Below are 27,078 nucleotides of genomic sequence, written 5' to 3'. Positions count from 1 at the left end.
TGCTCTTCTTGCTTGGACGGCATTTTGACAACTGAAGAGTGAATTCCAAAATCAAAATAGGAGCAACATTCTACACACACACCTTCAAAATGAGGGGTGTTCAGGTTTTTTAAATGCAAAATTGAAAGAAATACGTCAAGTTGATATTGACCAAATTTTGACCGTATCACCCTTTAATTATTCTCTGGAAAAAGCGAAGTGGCATATCACCTTAACACTGACCAATTGATTTTGTGAATGTGAATTTATCTTCAAGTTAGCGGCGCCGGTGGTGTAGTGGTAAGCGTGATTTCTTCTCACCCCAAAAGGCCTGTTTTCAATGCCAGTCGGCGCCACCGGGATGTTCTGAGGCATAAAATCTCTGATCACGCCTGCCTTTGGAAGGGAAGTAAAGCCGTTGGTCCGCGGTTCATGAGTTGATGATTCGATAGGTAGGGTCCCGATATGGGAGCTACCTCCTCGGCATCGGTACCATTGGTACTCAGCACGGAGAACAAGATCGACGGAAAACAAATCAAATATCTTCAAGTTAATAAGTATAACAATTCTTTGTTTCAGCTCAAAACAATGGATGATAAGCTGAATGAGTTTAAACTCAATGAGATAGAAAAACGAAATATGCTCGAAGAATCTGAGAAACGTAAGAAACGCCTACAAGAGATAGATCGAGAGCGTCAAGCAAAAGGTACTGTGGGAAATGTATTAGATGAGCATAAAGACGAAGATTCCGGCACAACCGCTCGAAAAATCATCGATAGAGCATTCATAGCTAAGCAAGAACAAGAAGAGGAGGTTAAAAGGGCCAATAGAATTATTTTGGCTGCAAAGTGTCACATTATACGAGATGCTCAGATAGCAGAAAAACAAGAAATAGAACGAGAACTGCGATCAGAAGAGCTTCGATTGGAAAAGATGATGCTAAATGAAAATGAGAAAGCATTAAAAGAAGAAGAAAAAAAGCGAGAGTTGAATAAAATGCTTACAACGCAACATTCCGAAGAAATTCGCAATCAGCTTTTGCAAAAAGACAAAATGCGATTGAAAGAAGCTGAGCGAATCGAGGAGGAAGCCCGAGTTTTAAAGGTAACGATTTATATACATTTTTTTGGGTAATTGATAAAAGTGGAAAAGTATACTAGTTATAAAACACATGCCAAAAGTTTCTATTTACGAGCATTTGAGCGTACAGCAGCACATTATTTTATTGGCAGTTATAATCTACAAAATATTCTTCAAGTATTGGTCTCTTGAATATGGGAATATGAGTAGCTTTCATGGAATAAATTTATAAGTATTGTTTTAAAGAAAATTTGGTCTAGTTTCTCACCCTATACACTATTTTTTTGTCGAGGTAGGCATCACCGAGATGCTCGGCATTTTATGTTGCTGTATCTCAGTGAAAAACTTGCCGAGATTCAGCAAAATTTATGTTTGTTAGCTGAAATCTCGGCTAAATTCCCGTTTGTTAGCATATTGAATTCTTAAAAAGTTCTATAGCACGATTGAAAAGATGTCTTGTGTGTTTTTAGAAACTTCTTGTAGATTCAAATATATTGTTTTTGGTAACATGGGACACTTGGACTGCACTATTGGGACCAGTCTTGTAAGCGGTCACGGTGGTCGACACATTTTCTGTGATAATCGACTGCCTTTGCCTCCGACACTTGCAAAACAAGCTATCATAGTACACTACCAAACTCAAGTGTCATTTGACAGGCTCTGTCATACGACACTGTCGCCGAAGACCGTCACAAATGTATGTATTTTAGTTTTTCACATAATAAGAGCTGCTGATGTTGTGCTTGTGTGAATTCTGAAAATAGCAAGCAATGATGGCCTAGGAATAACATTTCTGATCAGAAATAGTTTAATTTACACCACACTGAGGAATTAGAACGAAATGACTCATGTCATATGATAGTTATTTGTTAATTTTCTTTTTGCTCGAATGTTATTCTACCGGTTGTGTTGTGTGAGAAAGACGACGGTAGAGCATGAGAGTACGAATAAAAACAGACTGTCGCACATGACAACGAAGCGAGTGTCGTAAAAAACGTCAACAGTTTCAACCCCTTGGGACACTACAATAATTCAGAAATAGTGTTTGTGTGTGGTATAGGTTCCAAATTACTATGGAAGAATTTAAAGAATGTGCAAACCAAAATAGGTCGTGGGAAAAAATCGTTTCAAAAAATAAAGCAGCAGGTCCATCCAAAACTACTTCTCCTATTTTGATGGATATCATGTTGCCAAAATATCGCTAGCATTAAACCATCGTATCGAAGCTTAATTTTCATATGAGCGATAAAGAAGCCATTTTGATTTTGCACAAAGCCTTTTTCCAGTCATTTGTCTCTATTGAGAACTATTCTTTGTCAACATATGGGTTTATTTATTCTATTAAAAGCGTAAACCATGATTAGGAATCTTCGATCAAAGTCAAAAAGGTTGCGTAGATATGAACAATTAAAAAAGTCGATTTTCTTGAATAACCGAGGGGCACGCAATTGCCTTTTTGACTACGTTGGATTTAAAGTACAAGGTGTTCAACTATATACTTACGTTTCAGGGAAAATAATTCGACGCAACTGACAGGCACAGTCAGTGGGCCTCATAGCCTAGTCAGTAAAGGCACGGTATTACCAAGCCGGAGGCGGCGGGTTCGATTCCCGGTCCGGTCGAGGGAATCTTTCGGGTTGGAAATTTTCTCGGCTTCCCTGGGCATAGAGTATCATTGTGCTTGCCACACAATATACAAATTCATGCATTGGTATTGGCATCGAAAGCTCTCAATTAATAACTGTGGAAGTGCATTTAGAACACTAAGTTGAGAGCACGCAATAAGCTAATATGAGCTAAGCAATAAGCTTGAAATGCAAATAAGAAGAAGACAGGCACAGCATCCTATTAAAGCTGATAATCTGACGCCAAATGCTAATTTTGCTCGGAATTGGCAATAATTAAGTAATTAAAAATGAAAATGTTATTAAATTTAATTTCACGTAATTAAAGCAGTGCCAGTGTAATTACTGTAATTAAAACACGTACTTCGATTTGATGACGTAATTAATGTAATTAAAATTTTATTTGCTGTAGTTAATGTAATTAAAAAAGTACCCAAATCCTTATTCTTGAACAATTTAAAAAACAAACGAAAAAACATGACCAATTCTGCGAATAATTTTACTAAATTTCTTAAAGCACCAAGCACAAAGTGTCGGGTGTCACTATTGCCGCTAGAGTTGGAAACTGAGAAAACCAACTCGCGACAATCGATTCCACTCTCGTTCTGCACGTTAAACATAATGTCGCATCTAGTGCACTGTATTCGTTGAATAATGCGCACAAGATGCGACGTTATGTTTAACATACACAACAAGAATAAAATCGATTGTCACGAGTGGGTTATATCGGTTTCCAACTCTAGCGACAATATAATATGATAAGGAAGTGATACTCATAATGAGGGCCGTGATTGCCGTACAAATGAAATGGGAATCACTTAATTGTGGCGACAAGTGACACCGTAACCTGACATCCGTTATAAGGCCGAATAGTAGTTTTAAAATGTTTAATTAGAACCTCAACTTTGAGTCTTCAAATTTTACATTCCCTTAAATGTAAAATGTCCCTCGAGCAATTCCCTCCCATTAAATTTTTTTCGAATTTTAAGCTAAGCTCGCAGCACAGGTCGAGAAATGATGATATTAGCTTGTGCCTGAATTAACAGATTCGATGGAAGATGCATTTGCAGTTGCTTTAATTTTCTAATGTTACGCGTGAATTCTTCGATTCCTTCAATATTTCTTTCAAACTCAATATAATGATACTAATAATAATTAAAAGATTTAAGCATACATTTTGATTTATAATTTACCTTTCTTACATCCTGAGGGTTAAGTTCGAAGAGGCAACATGTGCTTAACATAAATTTCAATTGTAAATCTGTTTTCGTTCACATCCACCAAATTAAATTCGTTATTTGTTTCGTTAAACCAGTTAGCATAAACAAAAATTCCTTTCATTGACGAATTCTCCGGTGCTTGGACAGGGGCGTGATCCAGGATATAGGTATTTGCCTTGCCAACAGCTCGGCTGTACTGAAATCCAACTGTATATGAATTGGCACCAATCACCAACGTAGAATTCCTCGTGGGTCCCGGAAGACTGTATGTTTAAAGGGTCGGTATAGGGTCATTACAGCGCAACCTGGTCTATACAAGGTGTGGAATTCAAGGACTAAATATATTGGTGCACTTCGTGTTTCACTCGGCTTTCATTCCGCTTCACACGATTTGTTACATTCGTTCGCTCAATTACGCTTTTAGTGCCGTCATAACGTTCGCAACGATCAGCATTTGCATAGGAAATTTAATATGGATTATAGAACTCCTGTACGTTACCAAAATTTACGAATATTGTTCCACTGAATGTTGAGATAATTTATTGATTATTGTATTATCACCCAGATTATCACACTGTATACCACACACAAAAAATAAACGTTACTATAATAAAAAAAACCATTGGTAGAACTAAAAGTTTGCATTGGTTCTTTTTGGTAGAAAACGGTTAATTTTCAAAAAAAAAATCAAGATATCAAATTCAAAGTCTTAATTATTCAACTGTAAGTTACAAACGTATATTTTTCAATTGTTATAGGGGAAAAGTCGGCTTCGGTAATATCTTAATTTTGGCATGTGGATACATTGTGTTTCAGAGCATCTATTGGGCATATTTTTTTTCTTCAACTGAACATCTTTTTCGGGATATTATACTCAGGTACTTGGCTACACCTTCCGACTCGAGATCGTTCAACTAGAAGATAGACAGAATTGAGCATCATAGCTGAGACACGACTCTCCAAAAGTCGGTTACTCAGTAGATCGTTTTGGCGATGGTAACAATCACCAGGTGCGATGATGGAAGCGCTGTGGAGACAATAAAAAACGTCTTTAGGGCAAAAATTATCAATTCAGTACATTACATACCAACTATTCACTTACAACATTACATACCAACTATTCACTTACAACAGGGAACTGAAAAATTTAAAAAATCAAAAGCAAAAAGCGCACAAATTTTATTAAAAAAATAATAGCGAAGAAACTTTGGCATACTATTTAGACATTTGCGATCAGTTAAATTTAGCCGTGAATATGGCATTTGAGGAGTACAATTTAAAACCTGAACTTGAAATAAAATCTTGTCCTAGGAAATTCTTCAATTATGTGAAAACCAAATTAAAATCTGATAATTTTCCATCAAAGATGCATTTGGACGATAGGGTAGGTGAGAACTCGGATGATATATGCAATTTGTTTGCAAATTTCTTCCAAGAAATCTATACTACGTTTTCAGAAGAGGACCGTGACCGTGAATATTTTGAATCTTATCCAGAATTTTCAAGTGACATCAGCGTAAGTCAAATCAAGGTTCATGATATCTTAAAGGGTTTAAACAGTTTAGATGCATCTAAAGGTCCTGGCCCTGACGGTGTTCCACCAGTTTTTATTAAAGCTTTAGCAACTGAACTTACTGCTCGATTATTTTGGATTTTCAATATGTCACTGGAATCCGGAAACTTCCCTAAAAGATGGAAAAACTCGTTTTTAGTGCCTATCTTTAAATCGGGCAAAAAATCCGACATACATAATTATCGTGGTATAGCTATAATCTCTTGCATTCCGAAACTTTTCGAGGCGATTGTGAATGAAAAACTCTTTCTTCAAATTAAAAAACAGAATAACTACTATGCAACATGGCTTCTTTAAAGGCCGTTCAACAACTACGAATTTGCTCGAATTAGTTAATTATTCCTTGAATGCAATGGATAACGGAAACCATGTAGAAGTGTTGTATACAGATTTCAGCAAAGCGTTTGATCGAATAGACATACCCATGCTTCTTTTTAAACTTCAAAAAATTGGAATTCATTACGCACTCCTCAAGTGGCTTGAATCATATTTAACTGACCGCCATCAAATAGTAAAATCTCCCATTTAGGACCGCTTTTATTTATTCTCTTCGTCAATGACATATCTTTCATTATTAAGAAATTGAAAGTTTTAATCTATACTGACGACATTAAACTTTTTTTTGGAAATAAAAGATGCCAAAGACATCATCACATTCAATGAGGAAACACAGATATTCCATACTTGGTGCCAAAAAAGCCTGCTACAATTAAATATAAAAAAATGTAACTCAATTACCATTAGTAGAAAACGAACCCTACCCGATACAACAATCACTTTAGGAAACCATATCGTTGAAAAGTGTGATAGAGTCAGGGATCTAGGTGTTATTTTGGACTCAAAACTTACTTTCACCGCTCATTATAACACAATTATTAACAGAGCTAACAACATGCTTGGTTTCATAAAACGTTTCTGCTATAACTTTCACGATCCGTATACGATAAAAACATTGTACATTGCTTATGTAAGATCGATATTAGAATATTGCAGCATAGTTTGGTCTCCTTTTTCAATCACACACGAAGAAAGAATAGAGTCCGTTCAAAAGCAGTTTCTATTGTATGCACTCCGCAAGTTAGGTTGGACTGTATTTCCTCTGCCATCTTACACAGCTCGGTGTATGCTCATAAATATCCAAACATTAAAAGAGCGTCGTAAATTTGCTATGATTTCTTTCGTAAACGATATCGTATCACATCGCATTGATTCTATAGAACTATTGTCATCCTTAAATTGATATACACCATCTAGGCATTTACGAAATAGAAATATATTTGCTACAAATCGTCATCGTATGAATTATGCCAAATTTGGACCCTTGAACCAAATGATGGATACATATAATAAGCACTGCGATAACATTGACTTTACAATGACAAAAACCAAATTAAAGCAATATTTTAATTCCTCGCATAACGTCAGCTAGAAGTAATGTTTTAACTTGTTCTCAAGACATATTATAAAAAAATATAAACAAAGACAAAATTGTAAACATAGCTCTTAAGACAACAAATGTAAAACGGTCTACACTGATTGACGACAAATAAATAACAAAACGTAAAAAAGATTTTGTTGTCGCTTATAGTTCCAGCCATTCTAGCTCACGGCTGGACTAGGTGATTGCCTTCTCCCGTACACTGGAGTTGCTTTTTATGCGGGGGATACGTGCCGCGTAAAAAAAAAACTACCGAGATTTTAATTTTTCACATGCTTAAATATTTATTATAAATCGCATTTTTGATGCCATTCGTAATTATAGTATGCTATGGTCCATATAGACATATTTTAAAAATTTCTGTATTTACACCAAACATTATGCCATTCGATTACCTATAGCTTGTATGCCATTCGATTACCTATAGCTTGAAACGGATAATGTGATTGGAATCAAGTAGATAGGTTGTATCGTTGTCGAGAAATCGTTAAAAACGTACCGCATAAATTGCGACTCAGCGGCACTAACCGTGTAAAAAAACCGCGTAAAAAAAAAAACCGTCCCATGTTCTATACAATCCTTATGCACAGTAGTGGGGCTCTTATGCGTATAACGACAGTATACACCTCGTAGATCTTGAGATATGTGCTCTTGAAATTGCGAGGTGTGATGGAAAAACGGACTCTACGAGGAAACACCTTAAGAAAGGTAGGAGTTAAAAGTTATTGCGTGCCCCTCGTGAAAAATACACCTTTTTATGCACCGTGTAATTCTCCAACCATTTTCGTACGGCTTAAAGGCATATTTACAGAAAAAAAACTGCATAGCTCTGTATTGCTGGCTTTAAACTACTAAATAAATAAAAAAAAAAATATTATGTTGATGGTTTAAATTAAATACTCCCACCAATAGATTTTTGCAGAAACGAAATTCATTTAATTTTACTATTTTTCTATCAAAACTACTATGCCGTTTGAGTAAGCATAGTAGTTTTTACAGAATGGTAGTAAATTTGATAATATTCATAGTCAATTATACTGAAATCATGGTAGATTTAACGATATTAAGCGTAGTTATACTGAAAATTATTGTTTTCTGCAAAATAGTATTCCTATCTATTATCTTTGTTTCAGTATAATTAAACTTTTAATTAGGCCTATTTTGCGTGACGTGTGAGGTGAGGTGACAGTGAAGTGATGGTGATGTGACAATTGTCACCTCGGGTGAGGTGACTCTCCATTTGATTTACACGGAGAGTCGCCTCACCCGAGGTGACAATTGTCACTTCACAAGTGACAGCGTGTCACCTCACCTCACACGCCGCGCAGAATAGGCCAAAATCATCAATGTCTGAGCTTGTTCAGATGCTTGGCAAAGTAATGCAATCTCAAAATCATCACAACGTGAATCAATTGGATGAACAATGTGATGAAAAGTCAGAAAAATTCATAAACTTACAATAACAAATGAGGTTAAAGGACTAATGTTGAGTCAAACTATTGTTTTACTTTATGAAATGATACTCTCTCACTCAGATACTTAGGCCTATTCTGCGCGGCGTGTGAGGTGAGATGACTCGTTGTCACTAGTGAAGTGACAATTGTCACCTCGGGTGAGGCGACTCTCCATTTGATTTGCATGAAGACTCACCTCACCCGAGGTGACAATTGTCACTTCACCATCACTTCACTGTCACCTCACCTCACACGCCGCGCAGAATAGGCCTAACTAGTAGGCACCCAAAAGAACATGTGGTGGTTGAGTGTGATGCGAGAATGATGAATCACATCCCGCTTACTAGGGGAGCTGGACCGTCTCTATCACATCACTGATTCGTAAGATTGATGAGGGTAGCATCAAGTCTACGGTAGAATAATGGTGAGTGCAGTGCCCGTCTAGTGTACTGGGAGGCGTGGGTTCGATGCCGTCCTGTAGGTAGTGGATTTTTTTTCACCATGTTCCAGTATCGTTTCATAAAGATTATGGTAAGTTTAAAGATTTTTCTGACTTTACAGGTGATTTGTATAACAAAAATATGTACTTATTTATTTAAAAATTCGACGTCATTTCACAGAAACTGGATGAAATTCTTTTTGTTTTGATCGAATAATGATATCCTAAGCTTTATTATACGAATAAAATGAAGTATGTATGAAAAAATATAGTAGCTCGATGGTTTTGACCAATTTTTGGTGTGTACATGCTTTAGGTACATCCGTTCTTAGGGTTCGGTATTTAATATCATATTTCTTTTTTTAGCACGCACAACAAGCTATAGTAGCCGATGAGAAACGCAAGGAAATGGAGAAAATTAACAGGATTAATGTCGTCCGAAAAGATTTAAAAAAGGCCTATGAACTTTCGGCATACTACAAGCAGTTAGAATTTGAAGAGCAACGTATAGCTGAATTGAAAGTACAAGAGTACACGAGACTGCGAAATGAACGAAAAGCAAAAGTTGAATTCGAGAAGAAAATTGCAGCAGAGGCCAAAGAGCGTGAACAGGATCGGATGCTGAAAATTCAACAAAAACTTTTCATCACGAAATCAGCCAAAAATGATATGGATCTCCGTAGGGGTCAGGAGCACGTAGAGCGTGAATTCCGAAGACGGGAAAAAGAAGCAGTTATAAGAAAACGTGAATTAGAACAACAAATTGCTGTAGCTAGAGCAGCGCAACTCGAAGCAGTGGTAGGTTAAGTCTCTTTTAATCTGTTTGAAGGTGTCCATTATCATTAAATCTTGCTTTCAAATTAATCTTGATGAGGTGCAACGAATGATAAAAAATACTATAAATATAATTGAAAAACAAAAAAAATGAAAAATTGCTCCATAAAATGCATAAGCAGCAACGGAAGACATATGTTTTACCAATAAAAAAATCGTAAATGTTCCATAAATAATTGAGGTATTCCAAATAAAAATGGAATATTTTTCTGCAATAAAAAATATATCAAAATTAACACTAAAATAGTTGGAAAAAATAATCGATTTCTTTTCAAACATTGCTTCTTGCGGTTTGAAAATTTGAACATTTTATTAATTTTAGTAACAGCGACATTATGTAGAAATAATATAGGTATCGAGCAGATTGTACCAATATTGATATTTTTAATTAATTTCGCCATACATTCTCAATTCGATCAAGTAAAATTTCACTAGATTTTTTCTTTTCAAAAATCGGCTACGGCTAAAAACCTCATAAATAAAGTAATAGAAAAAAAGAATTGTATTTCAGGAAAATCTTTCAAAATTTAAGTATAATCATAGACATAGTCTAATTTTCATCGATTTTTCTCACATTCGAGCCGTTTCTTAAGGAGAATTTAAAAAAAATCAGTACCCCCACTCTTCGCATTTTTTTTTGTTGAATCCCAGTTTGTGTTACTCTCATCGGCCGTGTACATTCGTGTTATTGTGTAAATGTGGAATTCAATCCACCAAAAACAATGTTACAGCTATACTACATATAATCGCATATCAGTCCCACATGGATAAATTAGGCATTGAGAAAATGGCAGTCGAAGTTGCTATTCCCATGTAAATATTTGGAAAATCATTGAAAATTTATAAACATTTTTTTTTCAAGTTATAGTCAGTTGCAATGAAGCTTCATGTATTTTCATATAAGGCTAATGTGCGATTACTTTACTTGTTGGGACAAACTGACTTGATGTTGATTTCACTTTTCTCATGATCTAAGTCGGTAGTTGCTGGCGACGGTGATGTAGTGGTAAGCGTGACTGCTTTCTCACCCCAATGGGTCTGGGTTCAATCCCAGCCTAGGTCGATGGGATTTTTCTGAGGCATAAAAATGTCTGGGCATGTCTTCCTTCGGAAGGGAAGTAGAGCCGTTGGTTCCAGCCTATGTGTGGTTTGAATGGGTGCGATATCCTACGCAGGTGTGGAAGCTGCCTTCCTGCACATTCGATTGCTGTCAATGGATGGCAATCGATGTCCGTCGGTGATTGGCACAAGATTGCGGAACAGATACCAACGTTAAATAAAGGAATGAAGGTCCGTAGTTTTATCACATAATATGAAAGTAGATGCCAATTGATAGTGGATTGCGTTGCTATCTCAAAATTATCAAAAATCCATATACGACTTATATGCGATTATAGGCAGCATAGGACTCTTTCTCTCAAATCCGTTTTTTATTATCTAACTAAAAAAAAATTTACTATCAAAAAAGATTTTGTCGTGAACAATAAAGAAGTTATTTTTATTATGCTTCAAATATTTATATTTTCTATTTTCCCAGAAAACGGAACGGGCAATGCAGATAGCTCGAGATGAATTGGATCACAAGAAAGCCGTAGAAAAGTTTAAACAGGAAGAACAGAAAGAATCAGAGACCAGAAAAAAGCACTTGCGTCTACGTGAAAACTATCGGGAAGGTAATGGACAAATATCAATCAGAAGAGAAGTACAATATAATTTGCAACTTAAACTGGACACTTCAAAAGTGTGATAAATCTTATAAAAGCACGCGTTGACGTTGTAGCGTATTGGTGTCTTCTGCGTACTTATCCTTTATTAACTAAGTAATAAGTGTGCTGTGGACTCCAGAACGATTAACCGTACACGTGAACTTTTATAAGCGCTTCCACATTTGTAGATAAGTACTAGTCACAATTATGTTCTTTATACTAAAGCGTAGCCAATGTGAAGGTTGCAGAATATTTCTCAGTTGGATGAAGGTAATAAAAACGCAGCGTTCTGGTTGAGGTTTTCCAATGCCTACTGTGCCTACTCTCGACCTGCCGAGCGACAGCCATGTTCACTTATATCGATCACTTCGATCGGTTTTTCGTCCGCACTCTTAAAGTACTACAGCCACCTCAGTCAGGAGCTTGAGACTCCCTGGCTACACGGAAAGGATCGACTCGCTTATCGAACTACGTTTCCGCTCTATCCAGTCTCTTTTTCTCCCACTCAGCTCACCGACCATGTGTCTTCGTCGACTGCTCCTCTCGGCTTCTTCTTCACATTTTACCTCCTTAACGTTCACCTTCGGTGACGACGGATTCCTCGTTCGCTCGCGACTTTTCTTCTGTCAAGGCTTCTAATGATAGCGGCACCGGTGGTGTAGTGGTAACCGTGATTACCTCTCACCCCAGCAGGCCTGGGTTCAATCCCAGTCGGCGCCGCCGGGATGTTCTGAGGCATAACATCTCTGATCACGACGCCTTCCTTCGGAAGGGAAGTAAAGCCGTTGGTCCCCGTTTCATGAGTTGATGGGTCGATAGGTAGGGTCCAGGTGTGGGAGCTGCCTTCCTGGCGTCGGTAGCATTGGTGCTCAGCACGGAAAACAAGATCGACGGAAAACAAACCAAGGAAAAAAAGAGGCTTCTGATAGAGGACGACGCGGTAAGATGGTCACCCGGTTTAAGACGGCCATCCTTTAGATTATTGCAACAATCAACTATTGAAACAAATTAGTGATGCAGAGTTCTTTGCTTGGTTTGTTGTGTTGGTTGTAAAACACATTATAACTTTTTAACAAGTGAAACGTCAAAATAAACATCAAAAACAAACATTGTGTATGGTGGCGGCCTGTTTTAGAGTTATTATACCATCATGAAAAAGTAACGTTACTATAGGCAAGTAAATGAATAAAACTAGCAACCTTCCAGAAGGCAGATGCAAAGGAGAAGGGTAAGATGCGAAATAAACCACAAACGAAGGCTTTCGTTCACGTCACGAATGGAGATAGCGGCCAGTCTGGGAGTGTGATGTCAGCTGGGAAGAATTCGTCACCCCAACCCCAGCGCCGAGAGTTGAAGTGTTCCGTTTGCCAAAAGTCTGGGCATTACGGAAGGAACTGCCAGGAATTGCTCTAACAGAGTGTTGCAGAGCGGTGGAAAACGGTGACTCGGTTGAACCTCTGTCCACTCTGCCTTTACGACCATGGACAACGATCATGTCGTATAAGAGTTCGTTGCAAGCTAGATGGCTGTCCGGAGAACCACAATGCCCTTCTTCATGGTGGACGAGTCGGATACTCGCGAACTCAGGTGCAGTGTAATAGTCATCGTCAGTCGAAATGTGCAGTTCTGTTTAGGATGGTTCCAGTGACGCTGTAAAACGGCAAGAAAAGAGTAGATACTCTAGCACTCATCGATGAAGGATCTTCGGTGAGAACGTTGGGTGCCGATGGACCAGTGGAACCACTGCAGATGACTTGGACAAACGGCATACAGCGCACGGAGTATCAGTCGAAGAAAGTGGTGCTTGAGATATCTGCCAGAGACTCGTCGAGTAGATACAATCTGCTGGAAGCTCATACGGTGCACAGGTTAAACCTCCCTGCACAGAAGCTGGATTCAGCGAAGTTGGTCCAGGAGTTTAAGCACCTTGCTCTGGATTTCTAAGAAGTTTCTGTTTTCGGCATTATAAGTAAGATGATCAAGGCATTCCAAATGGTAATGGTGCACAGGGAAAATTGGAATTATCTCACTACGCGGCGCTAGTGTACATGTGAACTTCCTGTATCTATAAACTATATCTTGAAATCCTCGTCATCTACGAAGTCAGGACATCTACGTGAAGTCCACACGCAGATTAGTGTCGCGTAGTGAGAAAATCCTGAACTAACCAGCCCTCAAATTAGAAGACATTGGTCACCTGGACAACTTTTATGAAACTTTATAAATAGTAAAGATCTTAAGATATATTTTATACAGAAAATTAACTTACTTGTTCTCTAACCTATCCCCCTTAACCTACTGTGCAATTTTGCCAAGAACAGTAACCTTTTATATGGCCAGGTTCATAGGATATTCCATGTGGCTGTCTTACCAATCTGGCCAACCTTACCTCGCAGGTTTTTTTTCTTTCATTATTCAGTCTGTTTTTGATTCGTGAGATATATTTTATACAGGACATTTACTTACTTGTTCTCTAACCAATCCACCTTAAATTACTGTGCAATTTTGCCGAAGACAGTAACCTTTTATATGACCAGGATCATAGGATATTCCATGTGACCATCTTACCAATCTGGCCAACAAAGGTTGGCTCACAGATTTTTTTCTTTCATTATACAGTCTGTTTTTGATTCGTGTTCATCAAATCAAAAGGAAATTTTCTGAAAATCAATGTAATTAAGGGTTTTTAGTAGTACTCTAAAGATCAATATTCACTTAATATATCGCTGTTGTGGGTAAGTTTCCAACTCCAGTGAGCAAACCGATTTTGTTGTGCGGTAAGCTTTAAGCTAAAATAAACAATTTATTATATCTTTTCTCTTCAATATTCCTCGCAAACTTACAATTTTGGTGACCTTAGGAAATGTTAGGATCCTATCACGCCTTCACGGGTATTAATTTGGGAATTTACTGTACTGCATATAGGCATATTTAGGTTATGTAACAGCGATAATAATTTCATTTACTTACGATCTAATTATGGTTATAAGTAGCTTTAATATGTTCTAGTTGCGTTGAAGTTCTAACCCATGTAGTAGATGTCCTAAATTAAAGCATAAATCAGCGTAAGAATTCGGTTTCTACCGATTCCAAAGGAATACACATGTTACCTGGTGTAAACAACAATTCCCGTGATAGCACATATTAGCATTAATCACTAGCATGGGTTTCGTTCTAATTAGTTTACGTAACTGTATTTACTCTAGGTAAGTTAGTTTAAGTTTTAGGATAATCAACTAGACTAACGTTAGACACTTTTACTGTAGGAATATTAAGTTTTTATAGAACTCAATAAATCACTGAACATCTACGATCGATTTCTGAATACCGTATTGTTCCAATGATGTTTACGTTTTTCTCCTTTGTCCCGTCGTTGTCAGAGGATCGTCCGACAGGCCATTGTAGATCGGTCTGTCTCTGCCGGCCACAGTTGAGTTGCGACGGGGGGTCTCGTCGTGACATTCCGCCACCCGTAAACCCTGGTGATGCTCCTGATGCACTGGATCTCCTTGATCAGGTTTACTACTCTCCGAAACGTCGAGAACCGCTAGTTTCACTGCTGGTCGTCGCAGTACTCCAGATGCTGTCCGGACTAGGGCCTGACGGACTCGTCCATCCCGTCCAGGAATAACTTCTTCCACTCGTCCTCGAGTCCACTGGTCCCTCACCGTTCCACTCACTACCAACACCAGATCACCGATTGCTATGTCCCGAACTTCTTCGAACCATTTTCCTCTTCGTGTTATCACTGGCAGATACTCCTTCACCCATCTTGACCAGAACTCGTTGGTGATGGCCTGTGCTAGCTTCCAACTGCTACGCAGGACCACCGGGCTATTAGTAGGTTCGTCCGGCCGGATCTTGTCACCATTGGAAGATCCCAGCAGAAAGTGGTTAGGCGTTAGAGCTTCTTGGTCTGCCGATTCGAGTGGGATGTAGGTGAGCGGTCGCGTGTTGATCATCGCTTCGGTTTCTACGAGAATCGTTTCCAGGACTTCATCACTTGGTCTGCGAGGAGCGTCAGCTACGGCTCCCATTGCCACTTTCACCGATCGAACTAGACGCTCCCACGCTCCACCCATATGTGGAGCCGCTGGTGGAATGAATCTCCATTGAGTATTCGCATTCGTGAACGTAGTAGCTAGAGCGTTGTTCCTTGCCTGTACTTCTTCCCTTTTTAGCTCTCTGCTAGCGCCTTGAAAACATGTTCCGTTGTCCGAGTAGAACTCAGCAGGGGAACCACGACGTGCGATGAAACGGCGCACTGCCATGATGCACGATTCCGTCGATAAACTGTGCACGACCTCCAAGTGCACGGCACGAATAGTGAGGCAGGTAAATAGGGCTACCCATCTTTTCACCTGACTTCTACCTACTTTCACCATTACAGGTCCGAAGTAATCCAATCCGACGTAGGTAAATGGTCGGACGAACGGTTGTAGCCTGGCTTTCGGAAGCGGTGACATTGCGGGAGGACTGGGCATGGCTTTTCTCAGTCGACAAATCATGCAGGTCTTCGACACCTTCGCGATCAGAGCACGAAGCTTGGCGATTTCGAAACGTTGACGCATTTCGTTGGTTACGGTCTCTCGGTTGGCGTGGCGGAAACGGCGGTGGTACCAGTCTGTAAGAAGAAACGTAATTAGGTGTTGCCTGGGAAGGATGGCGGGGTACTTAGCTTCGGTCGGTGCAAAGGATGCGACACCGATTCGACCACGCATCCGAAGTATCCCACGCTCGTCGAGATATGGCCAGTTCTTGTAGATCGAACATGACTTGGCAACACGGTCGTGTCGCGCTTCGGGAGACCCTTGTGACCCAGAAAGAATGGTGATTTCTTCTGGGAAGGCTTCAGCTTGGGCTACCTTCCATAGTGCTTCTTCTGAACGTTTTAATTCGTGCTGATCGAAGACGCCCAGTTCCAGCTTGGATCCACATCTTTTACGGCGCAGGTTGTTGATGAATCGGAACACGAAAGCCATTGTTCGCTGTAGCGTCGTCCACCGGCTGAATCTGGATACGTCAATTAACTGAGGAGCTGTGTAATGAGTGTGACTTGATCGAAGTTCTTCTTTAGTTGGACTGGCCTGGGATGGTTGAGGCCAGCATTCCTCAGGTTGGTGAAGAAACGCCGGACCACAAAACCATGGATTAGTTGGTAGGAAGTTGGGGCCATTCTTCCATTTGGTAGCGAGGTCGGCAGTGTTCATTTCAGAGGGGACCCATCGCCACTCGCGTGCATCAGTTGCTGTGAGAATTTCACCGATGCGAACGGCAACGAATTTGTTGTAACGACGGTGGTCTGATCGAATCCAGGCTAGTACTGTACTGGAGTCACTCCAAAAAACTCGTCGACTTATGGGATAGGTGTGATAACCTTGGATAGCCTCAAGAAGGTTGATTCCAAGGACAGCAGCCTTCAATTCTAGACGAGGGATTGAAAGAACCTTGAGAGGTGCAACCTTCGTCTTTGCGCTAATGAAGGCCACCTGTATGCCGGATTGAGTTGGAAGCCGGTAGTACGCTACACAAGCGTAGGCAGAATCACTGGCGTCGACGAATACATGGAGCTCTAGCTGATCGAAATTGTCCGGAAATGGCGTTTGAAAGTAGCACCGTGGAATTCGCAAGGTATCCAGCTGGGGAAAATAACCAATCCAATGTCGCCAACGATCGTACAGTTCCTCGTTCACCGCTTCATCCCAATCGATTCCTGTTGCCCAGATGTTCTGCATCAGCACCTTTCCATGCACTAGGAAGTACGATACAAAACCCATTGGATCAAATAAACTCATGACGACTTTCAGTACTTCGCGTTTTGTTGGGATGTGGGCTTCGTTGAGGATTGGTTGCAAGTCATTTCGCATTGCAAAGGTATAGGTGAAGACGTCTTCTTTGGGAATCCACCTCATGCCGAGCACGGATTCAGTTGTTTCCGCCCGTATAAGAGAGAGATCCTTCGAGACTTCTGCATCCGCTACTCCGATTTCCCTCAGCACTTCTTCTTCATTGGATAGGAAATTTCGTATTTCGAATCCACCTTTTGAATGGACAAGCTTCACTTCGTTTACCACTTCGATCGCTTCGTGGATCGACCTGAAGCTGTCCAAGTAGTCGTCCACGTAGTGATGGTCCTTGATGGCGGAAGCTGCACGGGGATACTGCTGAGCGAATTCTTCAGCGTTCAAGTTCTTCACGAACTGTGCTGAAGCTGGAGAACAAGTGGACCCAAACATAGTAACGTTGATGACGTAGATTTGCAATGGTTGATCAGGACTGTTGCGGAATACAAACATCTGCGCTTTGCGATCCTTAGATTGTAGCTTGATTTGCAGAAACATCTCCCTGATATCTCCGGATGCAGCAACCGGAAACAAGCGAAAACCACTCAAGACCTTAGGCAGAGAAGTGAGGAGGTCCGGGCCTTTCAGAAGGTGTGAGTTGAACGAAGTCCCATCGACTTTCGCAGCAGCATCCCAAATGAGCCGGATCTTTCCTGGTTTTTTCGGGCTGATGACTACACCTAGCGGAAGGAACCAAGTGTTTCGCGAGTCTATTTCAGCAATTTCTGTTGCACTGGCCTTGTGGATGTATCCTTTACACTCGAATTCCGTTATCTGCTCCTGAACTCGCTGCATCAATGATGGTTCTTTCTGCAGCTTCTTTTCCAAGGACTTCATTCGACGGATGGCCATGGGATAGGTATCCGGGAACTCTCGTGCGTCGACTTTCCACAGTAAACCCGTTTCAAATCCGCATGATGTACGCCGTGTGGTCTCGTCGAGCAATCTTCTTGCTCTCCTGTTATCCTCAGATTCTAGTTTTTCTGAGGTAGTGGATACTCCACAGTTTTCCATCGTGAAGAAATCTCTCAGTTGTTCGTTCAGCATGTAGTCCGCATCGGGCGCAACAGCAGTGTGGAAGTTGACTGAAGCCCTTGGTGCTGATTGCTTTGATGAACACCCATATATTCCCCAGCCGAGACGACACTTAGCGGCTATTGGATCCTGGGGACCTCCCTCGCGTAGTTTCAGTGGAACTCCAAGTCGAAGATTGTCTAGTCCGATCAGTAATTTTGGTTGGACTAGATCGTGATCCTCTAGTGGCAGGCCTTTGAGGTAAGGAAATCGTTGACTCATGTCACGGTAGTTCAGGCGTTGAGAAGGTAGAACCAGACAGCTCACTGTACGTGCCTGGCAAAGATCGTAACGAGCACTACTGTTTTTCCCCGCTATCTCAAAGTTGATTTGCTGAGAGCGCGGCTCCTTGCGTGTCATGTTTCCTGTCCACTGTAGGGTGAGTGGTTTCGTAGGGCCCACAACGCCAAGGTCCTTCGCAACGTTTTCCTCCAGAAGAGTGATTTGTGAGCCTTCGTCGATGAACGCGAAAATAGTTATGCTTTTCTCCTTTCCGTATAAAACTACCGGTAGAATCCGGAATAGTGGTTGATGTTCGTTAGATGAGAGTTGATTCGACGAAATGTTCACGGAATGCGATGACGAGGCGGGATTGGAATTGGAGTGGAGGAGTGTGTGATGTTTCAAACGGCACCCTTCTATTCCACATCCTTTCCATGACTTGCACGGCCATTTTCCGTGGTTGTTCAAGCACGTCCTGCACAAGCCTTTGTCCGTTACTAGTTTCCATCGTTCCTCCATACCTAGCTGCTTGAATTTTACACATTCGGCTATCTTATGGCCTTCATGACTACAAGAACAGCATGTTCGAGCTGATTTGCGTGGATTTCCGGTTGCACTGAGCTGCTTGAAGCCGGCAGAATTACCGGAAGAGTGGGTTTGAACCATTGCCCCCAAGTAACATTGCAGGTTTTATCGCGGTTTTATAGCATTCTACAAGTCTAAATCATGGTCTACAGAACCTTCATAAAACCAAAATTGTTACTTGGGCCCTCTCCTTTGACCGCTGCTTCTCATTTCTCGGGATTTTCTGATACCCAGGAAGCTCGAAACTCACTTCGCTGGCCGCCTTTACCAATCTTTCCATGAACTCCCCAAACGTCAGAACAGTTACTCGAAGTCGTTGGCTCTTAAATGCAGCCCAATCCATCCTCATTGGTCCTGGCAACTTCTCTACCAGTTCCTGCATGAGCATCGGGTTCGAAAGATGGTCTACTTGCTGCGCTGCTTGGAGATGATCAACAAAGTTTTGAACTGCCAGTCCAAATTCGAGGATCGATTCGGGCCGGTCATGTCTAGGGCCTGGTGTCCTGCGGATAGTTTCGAGCAGCGACCTGATGAGTAGTTCCGGGCGTCCATAAAGTGTTCGTAGAGTGTTCATTACTTGTGGCACGCTGGCTGGCAGCAGAAGTCTGCTTCGTACTGCATCTCGAGCATGTCCAACGAGACACCGTTGTAGACGAACGAGGTTTTCAGCATTGGAGTATCCACAACTAATCATAGACTGTTCAAAACTGCTGATGAACATCGGCCAGTCCACGGGGTTTCCGTTGAAAGTGGGTAAATCCTTTCCGACCACTTGTCGGGCAGCTATTTGCTGAGAACTAAGAGCACCTGGTGGATCACGTGGCATCGGAGGATCTTGTGGTATCGGAGGATCACGTGGTATCGGAGGATCACGTGGTATCGGCGGGTTGATCAAAGTCCGTGGATAACGTACCGACGGTGGACCACGTGGAAAAGGAGGATTTCTAACTCTCGGTGGACTTTGCTGTCGTGGGGTCCGATTGTAAACCTCTCCATTGTAACTGATTCCATGGTTAGGGCTCGGATAATCCCGATGTCCATCTTCTCTCGAATGGTGATGAAACATTGGAGATGTATGTTGAGGAACAACTGGTTCAGAGACCACCGGAGAACTATGTCGTAAGGGGGTGTTCCATGGACTGCGACGCGGTGACGATGTCATGGAAACTGAATTATCATCGTGTTGAGTGCGTTGATCACAGACCGGCGAGTGATACGGATCTGGTACGATAGGAGGCCATTTTTCTCGAGGAATAGGTTCCGAGGTTGATATGTATCGACGAAAAGGTTCTCTAACGATGAGTGATGGTATCTCTAGAGGTGGGATTGTGGTTTTCCGAGATGATGTTCCTGTACATGAGTGAGCTGGTTGCGATATAGATGAAAGGGTACCACGACAAGTGGGTACATTCACTGACATCGAAGAGACTCCTTCGGGCAGTAGCTCTTCTGGGGCCGGAGGGACCATTCTGGAATTGTTTCCATCTTGTGGTTCCAATTCCTTCCCACCAGTCTTCCCATAAGGTTGATTAACATTCAACCATTCCGTAACTTTTTCTCGTGAGCTTGCTATGGAAGTCACTACACTACCACGTTCCGAAATCTGCAACATGATCTCCGTCCTCTTCTCCAAAGACTCTCTGCGGATAAGCTGCTGTTTCAGCAAATGTGCTTTGTCTACTTCCAGCTTTAGCTGACGCAAACGTAGCTCCTCGTCCAGCAACTTCCGCTTCTCCTCCAACTGGCGTTGTGCTTCTTCGAGCTCGCGTTGTCGGAGTTCTTCTTCCTCCTTGAGCTCTTGTTCCTTTAGTTTAGCCTCTTCCTCTGCCAGTTCTAACTGCTTCTGTACAGCCGACGACCTAGTACTGTTGCTCCGGATAGCCGATTGCGCTTTACTTCCTCTGTCTGAAGAAACTTTTACCTCTGACGTCTTGGATGGCCTCCCTTCAGACGTTTTAGTGGACTGGTTACCTCTTGAACGTGGCCGCAGTATTCGGAGGGACGCTGCATTTTCCTCCTGGCACTGCTTACAAATGTATGGACGTCTTTGCACGGCTTGAGTCACGCCGGCACAAATAAAGTGCTCCCATTGACGGCACTGATCACATGCAACCATATGCGTATCTGCCCAATTTGGACGATCGCATGATTTGCATTGATACGTCGATTGGTTGTGATGTCCTTCCATTCCGACAACCCACGTACAAAATTCTTAAAGAATGTTGTGGGTAAGTTTCCAACTCCAGTGAGCAAACCGATTTTGTTGTGCGGTAAGCTTTAAGCTAAAATAAACAATTTATTATATCTTTTCTCTTCAATATTCCTCGCAAACTTACAATTTTGGTGACCTTAGGAAATGTTAGGATCCTATCACGCCTTCACGGGTATTAATTTGGGAATTTACTGTACTGCATATAGGCATATTTAGGTTATGTAACAGCGATAATAATTTCATTTACTTACGATCTAATTATGGTTATAAGTAGCTTTAATATGTTCTAGTTGCGTTGAAGTTCTAACCCATGTAGTAGATGTCCTAAATTAAAGCATAAATCAGCGTAAGAATTCGGTTTCTACCGATTCCAAAGGAATACACATGTTACCTGGTGTAAACAACAATTCCCGTGATAGCACATATTAGCATTAATCACTAGCATGGGTTTCGTTCTAATTAGTTTACGTAACTGTATTTACTCTAGGTAAGTTAGTTTAAGTTTTAGGATAATCAACTAGACTAACGTTAGACACTTTTACTGTAGGAATATTAAGTTTTTATAGAACTCAATAAATCACTGAACATCTACGATCGATTTCTGAATACCGTATTGTTCCAATGATGTTTACGTTTTTCTCCTTTGTCCCGTCGTTGTCAGAGGATCGTCCGACAGGCCATTGTAGATCGGTCTGTCTCTGCCGGCCACAGTTGAGTTGCGACGGGGGGTCTCGTCGTGACAATCGCGGAAATTATATACAGTTTTGGATAAATTTTACTTCAAGCTTAGGGTCGCCGTCATACCCCGTCTTCTCCTACTTTTGCTGAGCAACAATCTTAGCGCTCCACCCATGCATCTTAGAGGTTTGGTGTCTTGGCGAAAGTTGTTCAGGTGGATAAGGACTATCTTTTGACATTATTAATTTAGTTCCGGATAACGCCGTTCAGATGGCGCTAGGACTATCTTTTGACAGAAGCATCCTAGAACCTGATAATTTTGGGATGTCAAGAAGAGACAACATTGAATCAAACGTGCAAAATCTTGTTTTTTGAAGACATTTTCAGCTAATTTATACATAGTGTATCAAAAAAGCCTTATTGTACCCGGTCTTTTACTCTTCAGGAAAGCAAATGGTAAAATTGAAGAACATGTGAGCAAACAATGGACTGCCCGTTTTTGCCCCATTTTATTTATGGCCCAACGTTATTTTGACAATATGTGCTAAAAATCATCAAATAAAATAGGTTTTCGCTAGGAATGTTCATAAAACTGCATAACTCTCAAATTAAACTAATTACAGTACAATATACAGCTCATGCGACACTCTTTAATCCGAAAACTCGATAATCCGTAAAATGTCGGATTAAAAAGTATAAACACGCGTTTGAATACATTGTGCTGCCAATTTTCGTGCTGTCTGATTGTTTTGGTTATTTTGGTTTGGATTTCACTTCAGATTAGCTCGTCAAACCCCGATAGTTTGGCCATGATTTTGTCGGATGAGTGGAGGATACTGTAGACGGGTAGATTGACGGTTCATAAACATGTTTGCTGATCTCCGTTGTGCTATGCATATTAAAAAGGAACAACTATAGGTCTACGCTAATAACTCGGAATAAATTTGTCCATCCATTCCTGTCCTAATTTGAGTAAATGGCATTTTCATAAAGACTAGTTTGAAAAATGTTTGAAAATACTTTTATAAACATGTATGAGATAGTGGAAATGGATCTAATGTTGGCCTATGGATCTAAGATTGGACGCATCGCTAAAAGCTGCTATTTATCAATTTTATATAGATGAACGCGTCATTGTGACGGTACTAATGGATATTTTTGGTCGCTATTGAAGATTTAGTCGATTGCTGATTTTATGTATGGGCCCAAATTAGGGGCATTAAGGGGAAGTTCACCGCTCCGAAAAAATAATAATTACGTTAGATTTTTCTAAAAATATTGAAAAAAGGTATCAAAAGTCCAAAAAAATCACATTTTTTCACATGTGCAAAAACATTTTTTATGAGTCATTATGCCACAAAACATCGACTTTTCGGTTTTTCTGAGAGTCCAATTTTTTTCCATGATGAGATAGAAAAAAATATTTTTACATGTAATTTTTGACAAAAATCTAAGGAAGAACTGATTTTCTTTGATTTTTGATAATTTTTCCCAATAAAAAATAAAAACGTACAGAAAATATTTTTTTTTTTATTTTCGGGGCGGTAAACTTCCCCTTAAGGCCGACATTACATCCATTTCCCCTATCACAAACTTGTAGTTATTGGGAACATTTAAGCATTTTGAGTTAAAAACGTTACATGATAATTGTTTTTTTTAGGAAATTTTTTAAAGCCGATTTTTTATTTTCAGTGAGTCTAAGGTATTTGATGATTTCGACAACATTTCTCAGAACCATAAAATGCACAATTTTGTCAATGAAACCATCCTTGAGGCATTTCGCGCCAAATCGTGTTCGGAGTTGTCAGCACCCTCTCAGATTTCAATGAAACTTTCTGGATGTGTGGATCTTGACTAAATAAGCCACTTTGCATATACTATGTTTTTCCAAAATTTATCTAGACTAACCTTTGAGGAGGGCCAAACTTTTTTTGCCGATTTTTTTCAAAAAAATACGATGGAAAAATGACAACTCCTACAAAAATGTCAAATATGGATGACTTTTAGGAAATTGTCCAAATTATCAAAAAAAAAAAAAATATTGAAAGAATTCCATTCCATTGAAAAAAAAAATCAATTTTTAATATTTGAAGTCGATTTAAAAAAAAAATGGCCATGTTTGATTTGGATGAAACTTTGTCTCAAGATAGGTAATTATGTCTACTACCAACCGTTCATACACCGCGAGATGGGCACTTTTAAAGAAAAAAAGTTTTCATCTCAGAACCCAATGAAGCTCAATTTGTGATTCAATTTTGTCTTATCAGCAACTGATCACTTGGATTAATCGAGAATTCTATATGAAAAGGGCTTATATCATTAGAATATAATATAATTGATTATATTTGTCTCAGTGTAGGTCTCTATTTGATTTTTTCAGTTCTTTGTTTTCGATAATTGGGACAATTTCCTAAAAGTCATCCATACAACACATTTTTGTAGGAGTTGTCATTTTTCCATAATATTTTTTTGAAAAAAATCAGCAGAAAAAGTTTGACCCTTCTCAAATGTTAGTCTAGATTTTTTTTGGAAAAACTGAGTATGCAAAAAGTGCTTATTTAGTCAAAGTCTACACATCCAGAAAAATTCGTAGAAATCTGAGAGGGTGTTGCCAGCTTCGAATCGATTTGGCGCGAAATGCTTTCCTTGTAGAAACCAACACTTCGTTAAAAAGACAGATCCGAGCACCACACAGCGCAAATATTTATGTTTTTTGACAAAACTCAGGTAATCATGACAGATCTCTTTTTTTTTAATTTGCGTTATTTGTTTTTTCCTTGTTTTTTTTTCGTCGATCACTACACCACCAGCCCTGCTTCATTTGCGTTGTTTTCAAAGATCAAAATGTCATGCTTACCTGAGATTAAATCAAATTTTGTCGATGTTGTAAATATTTACACGTCGTTCATTGATCAAGTTCTAGATCAAGTGCAAAAGGATGACTTAAGGGGTTCGAGGAAGGAAAGTGTCAGGTTATTTGCAATAACGTAGTCGTCGGAACAGGACCGGATGTACTGCAGGCTTTCGTGCTTTTCTGTGAGACGTTCGCGGTTCGCGGTATATAGAGTAGCATGTTCGCCTATTCTTTGTTTTTCTCCACTTGTTTTAAAATTGAACAAATCATTACAACCGGTAACAAGTTTAGCAACTTTCTGTTTATGGTTTTTGAATAAATATGCAGAACAATAATTACATTGTAGTGTTTCTTATTTTGCAATTTTTTCACATCACAATCTTTTTTCTTCCTTTTCTTTAACCGAAGCAATCAAAATAAAAAAAATGACGAGATTCAGTATTTTTTTTACCTTAGGGATGCTTTAACCAAGCCATCAGTTAATTTTTAACTGAGATTTTCGACAAAAAATGCCAAGATTGAATTTTATGATTGCCGAGATCCCGGCAAATTTAGCGAGCACTTAGTGGTGCCCATCTCGGTAATTGTACTAGCAAAAATATTGTTAATACTCAATTGTATTGTCAATAATATTGCTGGTTGCAACTAAAACTGGTCTGCTTCAAAATGCTAAAAGTGTGATAAAAAAGCACGTCATGTACGTCAATAAAATATTCAACCCTTGCTCAACATTTTATTTTGCTGGATCTCAGTGCAAATCTTGCCAAAATTCAGTTAACAAACGAGAATTTAGCTAAGATCTCAGCTAACAAACATCCATTTTGTGGTCGGCGGTGCCAATCTCGGCAAAACAAACTATGTTTATAGGGTTGTTTTTTTTTTAATCAGTAAATTTTGTAATTCATAATTATGGTCGTATGCCTCAGAATTTGATACATTTAATTCTTATTTATCCATAGAAATTATTCAACAAATTAACCAGAAAGAGCAGGAACGCCGTGAACTAGAACGTTGTTCGATAAAAGAACATACAGCTATGCAAGAAGCAATTAAAAAACGTGAAATGTAAGTATAGAAACATCCAGCATTTTACAATTATAATAATTTGTTTTTTTAAGGGCCGTCAAATCTACGATTTCTAACAAAATCAAAATGATGAAAGAAAGCAAGGTTCCTGATCGATTCATAAAGGATGTTGAAAGGCAACTGAACTCCATCAAAGATGAATCCTAACTCTATCCGTCGTTGATAATTTATTTTGAAATTACTTAGATGTACATAAACGGATATTTTATATTACTCTTACTTACTTATGTTGACTTATGCTGCCAAGAGAGAACAGTGTACATGATGCTGATTTTTTGATAATTTTTCAAATAGCAGTAACATTTCATTTTATATAGAAGTTTTTAACAGGATTTGCAATATACATAGGGAAAGGGGCATAATGAGCACCTTAAGCACACATTTTTTGGTGACTTAACACTTAACACTTGAAGTAGTCACGAATTGAGAACTCGCACTGAGAGAGCATCGAGATAGAAAAAGGAACATAGGAGAAGTTTAGCTTGTAACGAACAGGCGAAATAAATCATGATCAGAGCACAGACAAACAGACGTAACTCTTCATTGTGTATCTTCGTTCATGCATTTAACGGTTGATTTGAATATAATCAGTTCCGCGAACTACTCGCCGCAGCGCTGGCATCGGATCACTTTGACGTTTCTATATATTCTATAGAACTTTTATGCAATATTGTTTACGAGTTAGCGAGCAAGCTTGTTTTCCGCGAGAAGCCAGAGAGATGTCGTTACTGAGGTTATATGTTTTGAGATACTATGTTTTCAAGAACAAGTTTTTCAAAGAGTTACGTCTGTTTGTCTGTGATCAGAGGTTAAGTGACGACCCAAAGAACAACACGTATTTTATTTCAACTCTTAAAACCAGAAGCCTTCCTCCTCATCATTTAAAGGTCATTGCAACACTTAACACTTTTTAACAATAATTATCCTTTTCTACCTGATGTGTGATATTAGGTGATTTGGACCTTCAAAAATACAGCTTTCAGGACAACGTTGACAACGTGGACAAAGTTGGTCTGATAAATAAGACCTAGTCGATAATGGACAGCTCAGTTCAGAATTCATTCACCAGGGGACACTAGTTTGCAATTTGACTTAATGCTTGGTTTAACTTGACAGTACGACTAGATAGAAGTTTGCTGTCTTCAGTAAAGTTGTTTTGAATGACTGTAGTGACCG

General features: G+C 39.7%; 1 protein-coding gene across 1 annotated transcript in view; it reads left to right on the top strand.

Annotated features, from left to right (window-relative positions):
* The window catches only part of LOC135704899 (cilia- and flagella-associated protein 45-like), a 39,017-nt gene extending 12,932 nt beyond the window's left edge, over positions 1-26,085 (top strand). The window contains exons 3-7 of the mRNA XM_065226439.1: positions 559-1,083; positions 9,175-9,606; positions 11,180-11,315; positions 25,776-25,881; positions 25,935-26,085. Of these exons, the coding sequence (XP_065082511.1) occupies positions 559-1,083; positions 9,175-9,606; positions 11,180-11,315; positions 25,776-25,881; positions 25,935-26,049 (1,314 nt within the window). The 3' untranslated portion in view covers positions 26,050-26,085. The remainder of the gene's footprint in view (positions 1-558; positions 1,084-9,174; positions 9,607-11,179; positions 11,316-25,775; positions 25,882-25,934) is intronic.
* Positions 26,086-27,078: the final 993 nt, after the last annotated feature.

This window comes from Ochlerotatus camptorhynchus, unplaced genomic scaffold, assembly GCF_037179485.1.
Source record: "Ochlerotatus camptorhynchus isolate MF236.1 unplaced genomic scaffold, CSIRO-AGI_Acam_v1.1 ptg000250l, whole genome shotgun sequence".
Taxonomy (NCBI): domain Eukaryota; kingdom Metazoa; phylum Arthropoda; class Insecta; order Diptera; family Culicidae; genus Ochlerotatus; species Ochlerotatus camptorhynchus.
The sequence above is the reverse complement of the archived record's forward strand: the minus strand, read 5'-3'. Positions and strand labels throughout refer to the sequence as shown.